We start from the raw sequence: 12,075 nt of genomic DNA, 5'->3' as shown, positions 1-12,075 counted from the left end.
TCTAGTTCCGACAATGCAGTGATAACCAACAAGTAATCTAACTAACAATTCCAAAACTACTGTCTTATACACAGTGTAAGGGGATAAGGAACATGTACATAAGGATATATGAATGAGTGATGGTACAGAGCAGCATACAGTAGATGGTATCGAGTACAGTATATACATATGAGATGAGTGTGTAGACAAAGTAAACAAAGTGGCATAGTTAAAGTGGCTAGTGATACATGTGTTACATAAGGATGCAGTCGATGTTGTAGAGTACAGTATATACATATGCATATGAGATGAATAATGTAGGGTAAGTAACATTATATAAGGTAGCATTGTTTAAAGTGGCTAGTGATATATTTACATCATTTCCCATCAATTCCCATTATTAAAATGGCTGGAGTTGGGTCAGTGTCAATGACAGTGTGTTGGCAGCAGCCACTCAATGTTAGTGGTGGCTGTTTAACAGTCTGATGGCCTTGAGATAGAAGCTGTTTTTCAGTCTCTCGGTCCCAGCTTTGATGCACCTGTACTGACCTCGCCTTCTGGATGATAGCGGGGTGAACAGGCAGTGGCTCGGGTGGTTGATGTCCTTGATGATCTTTATGGCCTTCCTGTAACATCGGGTGGTGTAGGTGTCCTGGAGGGCAGGTAGTTTGCCCCCGGTGATGCGTTGTGCAGACCTCACTACCCTCTGGAGAGCCTTACGGTTGAGGGCGGAGCAGTTGCCGTACCAGGCGGTGATACAGCCCGCCAGGATGCTCTCGATTGTGCATCTGTAGAAGTTTGTGAGTGCTTTTGGTGACAAGCCGAATTTCTTCAGCCTCCTGAGGTTGAATAGGCGCTGCTGCGCCTTCTTCACGACGCTGTCAGTGTGAGTGGACCAATTCAGTTTGTCTGTGATGTGTATGCCGAGGAACTTAAAACTAGCTACCCTCTCCACTACTGTTCCATCGATGTGGATAGGGGGTGTTCCCTCTGCTGTTTCCTGAAGTCCACAATCATCTCCTTAGTTTTGTTGACGTTGAGTGTGAGGTTATTTTCCTGACACCACACTCCAAGGGCCCTCACCTCCTCCCTGTAGGCCGTCTCGTCGTTGTTGGTAATCAAGCCTACCACTGTTGTGTCGTCCGCAAACTTGATGATTGAGTTGGAGGCGTGCGTGGCCACGCAGTCGTGGGTGAACAGGGAGTACAGGAGAGGGCTCAGAACGCACCCTTGTGGGGCCCCCGTGTTGAGGATCAGCGGGGAGGAGATGTTGTTGCCTACCCTCACCACCTGGGGGCGGCCCGTCAGGAAGTCCAGTACCCAGTTGCGCAGGGCGGGGTCGAGACCCAGGGTATCGAGCTTGATGACTAGCTTGGAGGGTACTATGGTGTTGAATGCCGAGCTGTAGTCGATGAACAGCATTCTCACATAGGTATTCCTCTTGTCCAGGTGGGTTAGGGCAGTGTGCAGTGTGGTTGAGATTGCATCGTCTGTGGACCTATTTGGGCGGTAAGCAAATTGGAGTGGGTCTAGGGTGTCAGGTAGGGTGGAGGTGATATGGTCCTTGACTAGTCTCTCAAAGCACTTCATGATGACGGAAGTGAGTGCTACGGGCGGTAGTCGTTTAGCTCAGTTACCTTAGCTTTCTTGGGAACAGGAACAATGGTGGCCCTCTTGAAGCATGTGGGAACAGCAGACTGGTATAGGGATTGATTGAATATGTCCGTAAACACACCGGCCAGCTGGTCTGCGCATGCTCTGAGGGCGCGGCTGGGGATGCCGTCTGGGCCTGCAGCCTTGCGAGGGTTAACACGTTTAAATGTCTTACTCACCTCGGCTGCAGTGAAGGAGAGACCGCATGTTTCCGTTGCAGGCCGTGTCAGTGGCACTGTATTGTCCTCAAAGCGGGCAAAAAAGTTATTTAGTCTGCCTGGGAGCAAGACATCCTGGTCCGTGACTGGGCTGGATTTCATCTTGTAGTCCGTGATTGACTGTAGACCCTGCCACATGCCTCTTGTGTCTGAGCCATTGAATTGAGATTCCACTTTGTCTCTGTACTGACGCTTAGCTTGTTTGATAGCCTTACGGAGGGAATAGCTGCACTGTTTGTATTCAGTCATGTTGCCAGACACCTTGCCCTGATTAAAAGCAGTGGTTCGCGCTTTCAGTTTCACGCGAATGCTGCCATCAATCCACGGTTTCTGGTTAGGGAATGTTTTTATCTTTGCTATGGGAACAACATCTTCGACGCACGTTCTAATGAACTCGCACACCGAATCAGCGTATTCGTCAATATTCCCATCTGACGCAATACGAAACATGTCCCAGTCCACGTGATGGAAGCAGTCTTGGAGTGTAGAGTCAGCTTGGTCTGACCAGCGTTGGACAGACCTCAGCGTGGGAGCCTCTTGTTTTAATTTCTGTCTGTAGGCAGGGATCAGCAAAATGGAGTCGTGGTCAGCTTTTCCGAAAGGGGGGCGGGGCAGGGCCTTATATGCGTCGCGGAAGTTAGAGTAACAATGATCCAAGGTTTTACCACCCCTGGTTGGGCAATCGATATGCTGATAAAATTTAGGGAGTCTTGTTTTCAGATTGGCTTTGTTAAAATCCCCAGCTACAATGAATGCAGCCTCCGGATAAATGTTTTCCAGTTTGCAAAGAGTTAAATAAAGTTCGTTCAGAGCCATCGATGTGTCTGCTTGGGGGGGATATATACGGCTGTGATTATAATCGAAGAGAATTCTCTTGGAAGATAATGCGGTCTACATTTGATTGTGAGGAATTCTAAATCAGGTGAACAGAAGGATTTGAGTTCCTGTATGTTTCCTTCATCACACCATGTCCCGTTAGTCATGAGGCATACGCCCCCGCCACTCTTCTTACCAGATAGATGTTTGTTTCTGTCGGCGCGATGCGTGGAGAAACCCGTTGGCTGCACCGCCCTGGATAGCGTTTTCCCAGTAAGCCATGTTTCCGTAAAGCAGAGAACGTTGCAGTCTCTGATGTCCCTCTGGAATGCCACCCTTGCTCGGATTTCATCAACCTTGTTGTCGAGAGACTGGACATTGGCAAGAAGAATACTGGGAAGTGGTGCGCGATGTGCCCTTTTTCGGAGTCTGACCAGAACACCGCCGCGTTTCCCTCTTTTTCGGAGTCGTTTCCTTGGGTCGCTGCATGCGATCCATTCCGTTGTCCTGTTTGTAAGGCAGAACACAGGATCCGCGTCGCGGAAAACATATTCTTGGTCGTACTGATGGTGAGTTGACGCTGATCTTATATTCAGTAGTTCTTCTCGACTGTATGTAATGAAACCTAAGATGACCTGTGGTACTAATGTAAGAAATAACACGTAAAAAAACAAAAAACTGCATAGTTTCCTAGGAACGCGAAGCGAGGCGGCCATCTCAGTCGGCGCCGGAAGTATGTCTTTTACACTCAAGGTGTAAAAGACTTCACTAAAAAAAAAAAAAAAAAAAAAAAGCAACCTAGCAACCTTGGTTAGCGTGCACTGCGCCCGGCCAGCCACAGGAGTCGCTGGTGCGCGCTGAGACAAGGACATCCCTACCGACCAAGCCCTCCCGGTTACGACAGAGCCTGGGCGCGAACCCAGAGTCTCTGATTGCACAGCTGGCGCTGCAGTACAGTGCCCTTAACCACTGTGCCACCCGGGAGGCTATTACTAGTTTATCTAGCGTGTCCTGTGTTGCATATAATCGATGCAGTGCGCATTCGTGAAAAAGGACTTGCTCCAATGTGTACCTAACCTTAAACACCAATGCCTTTCTTAAAATCAATACACAGAAGTATATATTTTTAAACCTGCATATTTAGCTAAAAGAAATCCAGGTTAGCAGGCAATATTAACCAGGTGAAATTGTGTCACTTCTCTTGTGTTCATTGCACCCAGAGTCAATGTATATGCAACAGTTTGGGCCGCCTTATTTGCCAGAATTTTATGTAATTATGACATAACATTGAAGGTTGTGCAATGTAACAGGAATATTTAAACTGATGGATGCCACCCGTTAGATAAAATACGTAACGGTTCCGTATTTCACTGAAAGAATAAATGTCTTGTTTTCGAGATGATAGTCTCCGGATTCGACCATATTAATGACCTATGGCTCACATTTCTGTGTGTTATGTTATAATTAAGTCTGATTTGTTTCAGCAGTCTGAGCGATGGTAGGCACCAGCAGGCTCATAAGTATTCATTCAAACAGCACTTTCGTGCGTTTTGCCAGCAGCTCTGCTGTTTATGACTTCAAGCCTATCAACTCCCGAGATTAGGCTGGTGTAACCCATGTGAAATGGCTAGCTAGTAGCATTTAGCGTTTCAAACGTCACTCACTCTGAGACTTGGAGTAGTTGTTCCCCTTGCTCTGCATGGGTAACGCTGCTTCGGGTGTGGCTGTTGTCGTTGTGTTCCTGGTTCGAGCCCAGGGAAGAGCGAGGAGAGGTACGGAAGCTATACTGTTACACTGGCAATACTAAAGTGCCTATAAAAACATCCAATAGCCAAAGGTATATGAAATACAAATGGTATAGAGCGAAATAGTCCTATTCCAAAATAACTACAACCTAAAACTTCTTACCTGGGAATATTGAAGACTCATGTTAAAAGGAACCACCAGCTTTCATATGTTCTGAGCAAGGAACTTAAATGTTAGCTTTTTTACATGGCACATATTGCACTTTTACTTTCTTCTCCAACACTTTGTTTTTGCATTATTTAAACCAAATTGAACATGTTTCATTATTTATTTGAGGCTAAATAGATTTTTATTGATGTATTATATTAAGTTAAAATAAGTGTTCATTCAGTATTGTTGTAATTGTCATTATTACAAATACATTTAAAAAATCAGCTGATTAATCGGTATTGGCTTTTTTTGTCCTACAATAATCTGTATCGGTATCGGCGTTGAAAATTAATAATCGGTCGACCTCTAATAGAAATAGAATGAATAGAACGGGCGTCGGGAAAAGTCAATGACTGTATAATGGGTGGACTGGCGGCCATTGCAAGTGTACTCGTAGAGGCAAAGCAGGTAGTGTACCCATCAATCTATGCTATGATTTGTTGAATAATCTCAGCTGACAAGACAAAAAATACATTCCACTGCATGAGCCACATTGGTTAGCATCATTTTAAATGAAAGTTCTACATTACCATGGAAATCATGCATCACAATACCAGGCAGCCCATGAGTTTACCAGTCACATTGCCAGGGTTAGGTTTTATTAATTATATTACTATGGCTGCTGTTGCTACCGTGCTCTATACAGACAGGACATTTGCTGCAGTATAGCGATTCATTAGCGTTATTGATTTAACACTGTCTGTTGATGGTGTCTGATGGCTGCAGCCTGGGGTCTGGTAAGATATAAATGTGTTGTCTAAACAGACGTGAACTGACAGAAATGAGTATTTGTCAGGTAAAATAGGTCATTGCGTTTGCTTTATTGATTGCGTTTCTATCTGAACGTTTAACTTCAATGAATACACCCCTGGTATTGAAACTGAAACCGGTACTGTGAAATGCTGTGTCTCTTTGTGTTCCAGGGACAATGACGCCCATGTCAGAGATTGTGTCAGGTCCTACACTGAGGACTGGGCCATCGTCAACAGAAAGTAAGGCTCCTCTCTGTTATTTAAGGAGCTTTTCCATTTATAAGACCAATTCATTCAACTTTAACACCCCCAATTTAAATTTTTTTAACACATAGCTACTAGTTATTTAGCTTAACACTCATGTTCTGTTCTGCTTATTTCAACAGATACCATAAGCTTGGTACAGGATTTAACCCTAACACCCTGGACAGGCAGAAGGAGAGGCAGAAAGGCCTGCCCAAACAGGTGTTTGAGGCCGATGAGATGCCAGACGTTAGCACTTACCAGGACGACCAGGTAACCCGTAGCAATGGGGCGGTTGACGAGGTAACCCGTAGCAGCGGGGCGGTTGGCGAGGGAACCCGTAGCAGCGGGGCGGTTGGCGAGGGAACCCGTAGCAGCGGGGCGGTTGGCGAGGGAACCCGTAGCAGCGGGGCGGTTGGCGAGGGAACCCGTAGCAGCGGGGCGGTTGGCGAGGGAACCCGTAGCAGCGGGGCGGTTGGCGAGGGAACCCGTAGCAGCGGGGCGGTTGGCGAGGGAACCCGTAGCAGCGGGGCGGTTGGCGAGGGAACCCGTAGCAGCGGGGCGGTTGGCGAGGGAACCCGTAGCAGCGGGGCGGCCGTCTTATGTTTAGTCCCTGACCTGTGTTTTTCTGTCGTCTTCCAGGATGATCTGAAGCGTAGGTCCATGTCCATAGATGACACCCCGCGTGGCAGTTGGGCCTGTAGTATCTTTGACCTGAAGAACTCTGTCCCTGACGCCGTCCTGCCCCACCTGCTTGACCGGGCCCCCAATGAGGAGATAGACCGCCACAACGAGGAGCAGCGCAAGTCCCACCGCCACCGTGAGCTCTTCGCCCTGCACCCCGCCCTCGATGAGGTATAGACACACACACACCGTCCTCCAGATAGTATCTTTAGAAGTGTCAGGCCAGCTGTTGCTTTGGCGTAGTGCATGTCTGTCTCCTCACATTAATGCATATCATCTTCCATGGTAATGCTATTACCACAGTCTAATATGGCTTTGTAAAGCTATGCACAGTCATGAAGCACGCGCTACTGATTTCACACTTTAAGTATGATGTTTTTTATTTCCTTAGATACAGGGCTCCATCACAGTACATTCCAATAACTTATTATGTTCATGGTTTTCCTATAATTATCATTTGGATCTGCGTCCTCAGGAAGAACCCATAGAGCGCCACTGTGTGCCTGACGTCCCTAAGGAACATTTTGGCCAGAGGCTACTCGTCAAGTGCTTGTCCTTGAAGTAAGTGGAGGACACACACACACACACATAGCCTTTACAAAGCCTTTTAACTGTCTTTTTACCTGCCTTCTGCTGACCCAATCCTTTTTCCCCTTGAAGGTTTGAGATTGAAATTGAGCCCATATTCGCCTGTTTGGCCTTATATGATGTCAAGGAAAAGAGAAAGGTAAGTTGTTGTGTTTTCCTCAATGCCACTCTGCCCTGAGTTGTTGGGTCAGTCTCTGAAAAACCATTTAAAGTCCATGTGAACTAGATGACTGGGCTATAAAAGTGTCTATTGGGCCTGTTGTCCTTGTTTGAATGCTCTATAAATCGTACCATATATCTATATGAGTGACTCTCCACTCAATCCTTTCTCATTCCCAATAAACACTAGAGGGTAGAAGTAACTGTTGTTAAAAAAAGTCAAGTTTCTGCTCTCAAGTCGCCCAGTCTTCCATGTGACTTCTCAGTCAATTTACAGTAAGGAACATTTTTATATTTAAGATGTGGTATTGAATAGTGCAACTTATTTCTCAATCAGAACCACACTTCAGGACCAGCAGACAGTGTGGTTGTTAATCATTATTTGTTTTTGCAAGAGGTGTTGACAAGCTGAATGTACCGAGCTGTCTGTTTAAAATACTAGCACCCATGCATACCCCGCAAGACATGCCACCAGAGGTCTCTTCACGATCCACAAGTCCAGAACAGACTATGGGAGGCGCACAGTACTACATAGAGCCATGACTACTCTATTTCACATCAGATAATTAATACAAGCAATAGAATCAGATTTCAAAAACTGTAAAAATATACCTTATGGAACAACTGGGACTGTGAAGAGACACACTAAGGTTCAGTCACATGCATACGTGTGATAATGGAGAGCCCTCAGTTTTTACATTTATTTTTAATTTAATCTTTAATTAACTCCGCAAGTCTGTTAAGAACACATTCTTTTCAATGACTGCCTAGGAAAACAGTGGGTTAACTGTATTGTTCAGGGGCAGAATGAAAGATTTTTACCTTGTCAGCTCGGGGATTCGATCCAGCAACCTTTCGGTTACTAGTCCAACACTCTAACCACTAGGCTACCCGCCTCTAACCACTAGGCTACCCGCCTCTAACCACTAGGCTACCCGCCTCTAACCACTAGGCTACCCGCCTCTAACCACTAGGCTACCCGCCTCTAACCACTAGGCTACCCGCCTCTAACCACTAGGCTACCCGCCTCTAACCACTAGGCTACCCGCCTCTAACCACTAGGCTACCCGCCTCTAACCACTAGGCTACCCGCCTCTAACCACTAGGCTACCCGCCTCTAACCACTAGGCTACCCCCTAACCACTAGGCTACCCGCCTCTAACCACTAGGCTACCCGCCTCTAACCACTAGGCTACCCGCCTCTAACCACTAGGCTACCCGCCTCTAACCACTAGGCTACCCGCCTCTAACCACTAGGCTACCCGCCTCTAACCACTAGGCTACCCGCCTCTAACCACTAGGCTACCCGCCTCTAACCACTAGGCTACCCGCCTCTAACCACTAGGCTACCCGCCTCTAACCACTAGGCTACCTGCCTCTAACCACTAGGCTACCTGCCGCCCCGAGCTGGTAGCCTACAATACAAATATTAGTCTGTCTGTCATTTACAGTATTTTAGTATAATGCTCATTATGTCTGTCTCTGTCAGATATCGGAAAACTTCTTCTTTGACCTGAACTCAGAGCAGACTAAAGGGATGCTGCGCCCCCACATCCAGACAGCCGCCATCTCTACTCTCGCCCGCTCCGCAATTTTCTCCATTACATACCCCTCCCAGGATGTCTTCCTCGTCATACAGGTAAGTCAAATCAATGTCAATCATCACAGGGTCTCAACTGTCAATACACTTTACAAATATATTGAGAGAGAATCAAAATGGAGACAACAGAGCCACACACATGACATCCTCTCCCATGGATCAGCATCACCTGTGTCTGTCTGGCTGTGTTGGGGTAGTGACTGATAACCTCTCCTGTGTTGACTGTCCCCAGCTGGAGAAGGTGTTGCAGCAGGGAGACATAGGAGAATGTGCAGAACCGTACATGGTCTTCAAAGAGTCTGATGCAGCCAAAGTAAGATCCTTCTCAACCTGATGGTCAAATGAACAATAGACTGACATCAGTGGTCGATGTTGATGGGTAGATTTCCAAACAGACTGAGGCAGATGTATTTGTTTCTCCTACCATATATAGAACAAAGAAAAGAACAGATTGAGGCAGATGTATTTGTTTCTCCTACCATATATAGAACAAAGAAAAGAACAGATTGAGGCAGATGTATTTATTGATTCTCCTACCATATATAGAACAAAGAAAAGAACAGATTGAGGCAGATGTATTTATTGATTCTCCTACCATATATAGAACAAAGAAAAGAACAGATTGAGGCAGATGTATTTATTGATTCTCCTACCATATATAGAACAAAGAAAAGTTGGACAAGTTGCGGAGCCAGTCGGAGCAATTCTGCACACGTCTGGGTCGGTACCGGATGCCCTTCGCCTGGACAGCCATCCACCTGATGAACATCGTGAACAGCGCCGGCAGTCTGGAGAGAGACACTGAGCTGGAGATGGGACTTCCAGGTGAGAACCCTGGGGGATATATAAAGTTGGACTGGGTGGTATTAAACACCACAAGGGCAGGTCAGTGCTGGGACTCCTGTCTACTCAGTTCAACTTTTGATCACATGAAATTAAACAGATCATTGAATGTAGAGGGGCGTCTATATGACCTTATAAGAGAGTATTACCTTTGACCTTGTGACGTCATGATGAATCTATAACTCTGACCCTGGCTGTGACTTTCTGCTGACGCCCGACCCAGAGAGGAAAGGGTCGTGGTCTGAGAGGAGGAACTCGAGTATCGGCGGACGGCGCTCATTAGAGAGAACCACCAGTGGAGAGGAATCATGTAGCCTGACCAGCTTCAGACCTGCAACCCTCACCGTCACCAATTTCTTCAAACAGGTCAACACGTCCACTATACGTCTACACACACCACACTTTGCTACTCGCCTCACAAACTGAACTGACTTTTGTTTTGGTATGTTCATTTTTGTCAGGAGGGAGACAGACTGAGTGATGAGGACCTGTATAAGTTCCTGGCTGACATGAGGAGGCCGTCTTCAGTGCTGAGGAGATTGAGGCCAATCACAGGTACACCACCACCAGTGCTTCAACAAAGATCTTCTGATTTTATATTGTCATATAAATGAGTTTAAGGGGCTTTGTAGTTTCCCCAGACGGACTTAAATCTGAGCTAGCAGCTAGCGTAAGACTAAGTCTGGCCTGAGAAGCGTGTTTTAGGTGAGGTCTGTGTTTTGATGTCGTGTCGATGCTGTCTTGTTCCTCCAGCCCAGCTGAAGATCGACATATCCCCGGCCCCAGAGAACCCCCACTACTGCTTGACCCCTGACCTCCAGCAGGTCAAGCCCTACCCAGACAGCAGGGTTCGACCCACCAGAGAGATACTGGAGTTCCCCCCCAGGGATGTATACGTACCCAACACCACCTACAGGTAATGAAACGATACCACTTAGATTACCCAACACTACCTACAGGTAATGAAACGATACCACTTAGATTACCCAACACCACCTACAGGTAATGAAACGATACCATTTATATTACCTTACATTACCCAACACCACCTACAGGTAATGAAACGATACCACTTAGATTACCCAACACCACCTACAGGTAATGAAACGATACCACTTACATTACCCAACACCACCTACAGGTAATGAAATGATACCACTTACATTACCCAACACCACCTACAGGTAATGAAACGATACCGCTTACATTACCCAACACCACCTACAGGTAATGAAACGAAACCACTTACATTACCCAACACCACCTACAGGTAATGAAACGATACCACTTACATTACCCAACACCACCTACAGGTAATGAAACGATACCACTTACATTACCCAACACCACCTACAGGTAATGAAACGATACCACTTACATTACCCAACACCACCTACAGGTAATGAAACGATACCACTTAGATTACCCAACACCACCTACAGGTAATGAAACGATACCACTTATATTACCTTACATTACCCAACACCACCTACAGGTAATGAAACGATACCACTTAGATTACCCAACACCACCTACAGGTAATGAAACGATACCACTTAGATTACCCAACACCACCTACAGGTAATGAAACGATACCACTTACATTACCCAACACCACCTACAGGTAATGAAACGATACCACTTAGATTACCCAACACCACCTACAGGTAATGAAACGATACCACTTAGATTACCCAACACCACCTACAGGTAATGAAACGATACCACTTACATTACCCAACACCACCTACAGGTAATGAAACGATACCACTTACATTACCCAACACCACCTACAGGTAATGAAACGATACCACTTACATTACCCAACACCACCTACAGGTAATGAAACGATACCACTTAGATTACCCAACACCACCTACAGGTAATGAAACGATACCACTTAGATTACCCAACACCACCTACAGGTAATGAAACGATACCACTTACATTACCCAACACCACCTACAGGTAATGAAACGATACCACTTACATTACCCAACACCACCTACAGGTAATGAAACGATACCACTTAGATTACCCAACACCACCTACAGGTAATGAAACGATACCACTTAGATTACCCAACACCACTGAGGTGGAAGGATTCCCCTACAGGTAATGAAACGATACCACTTACATTACCCAACACCACCTACAGGTAATGAAACGATACCACTTAGATTACCCAACACCACCTACAGGTAATGAAACGATACCACTTAGATTACCCAACACCACCTACAGGTAATGAAACGATACCACTTACATTACCCAACACCACCTACAGGTAATGAAACGATACCACGGATGTTTACATTACCCAACACCACCTACAGGTAATGAAACGATACCACTTACATTACCCAACACCACCTACAGGTAATGAAACGATACCACTTACATTACCCAACACCACCTACAGGTAATGAAACGATACCACTTAGATTACCCAACACCACCTACAGGTAATGAAACGATACCACTTAGATTACCCAATACCACCTACAGGTAATGAAACGATACCACTTACATTACCCAACACCACCTACAGGTAATGAAAGAAGGATGAGAGCAGAGGGAGAGA

At 46.0% G+C, this 12,075-nt stretch overlaps 1 protein-coding gene across 16 annotated transcripts in view; it reads left to right on the top strand.

Annotated features, from left to right (window-relative positions):
• Window positions 1–12,075, top strand: part of dock7 (dedicator of cytokinesis 7) — a 77,461-nt gene that overhangs the window by 5,897 nt on the left and 59,489 nt on the right. For all 16 annotated transcript variants that reach the window (XM_046300193.1, XM_046300192.1, XM_046300187.1 and 13 more), the window contains exons 4-14: window positions 5,546–5,614; window positions 5,761–5,890; window positions 6,260–6,472; window positions 6,777–6,862; window positions 6,962–7,028; window positions 8,538–8,687; window positions 8,881–8,961; window positions 9,311–9,473; window positions 9,715–9,857; window positions 9,953–10,046; window positions 10,245–10,407. In XM_046300193.1, coding sequence (XP_046156149.1) covers window positions 5,546–5,614; window positions 5,761–5,890; window positions 6,260–6,472; window positions 6,777–6,862; window positions 6,962–7,028; window positions 8,538–8,687; window positions 8,881–8,961; window positions 9,311–9,473; window positions 9,715–9,857; window positions 9,953–10,046; window positions 10,245–10,407 — 1,359 coding nt within the window. The remainder of the gene's footprint in view (window positions 1–5,545; window positions 5,615–5,760; window positions 5,891–6,259; window positions 6,473–6,776; window positions 6,863–6,961; window positions 7,029–8,537; window positions 8,688–8,880; window positions 8,962–9,310; window positions 9,474–9,714; window positions 9,858–9,952; window positions 10,047–10,244; window positions 10,408–12,075) is intronic.

The sequence above is a fragment of the Oncorhynchus gorbuscha genome, linkage group LG15 (assembly GCF_021184085.1).
Source record: "Oncorhynchus gorbuscha isolate QuinsamMale2020 ecotype Even-year linkage group LG15, OgorEven_v1.0, whole genome shotgun sequence".
Classification (NCBI taxonomy): Eukaryota; Metazoa; Chordata; class Actinopteri; order Salmoniformes; family Salmonidae; genus Oncorhynchus; species Oncorhynchus gorbuscha.
Note: the sequence above shows the minus strand (reverse complement) of the source record. Positions and strands in the feature narration are given on the sequence as shown.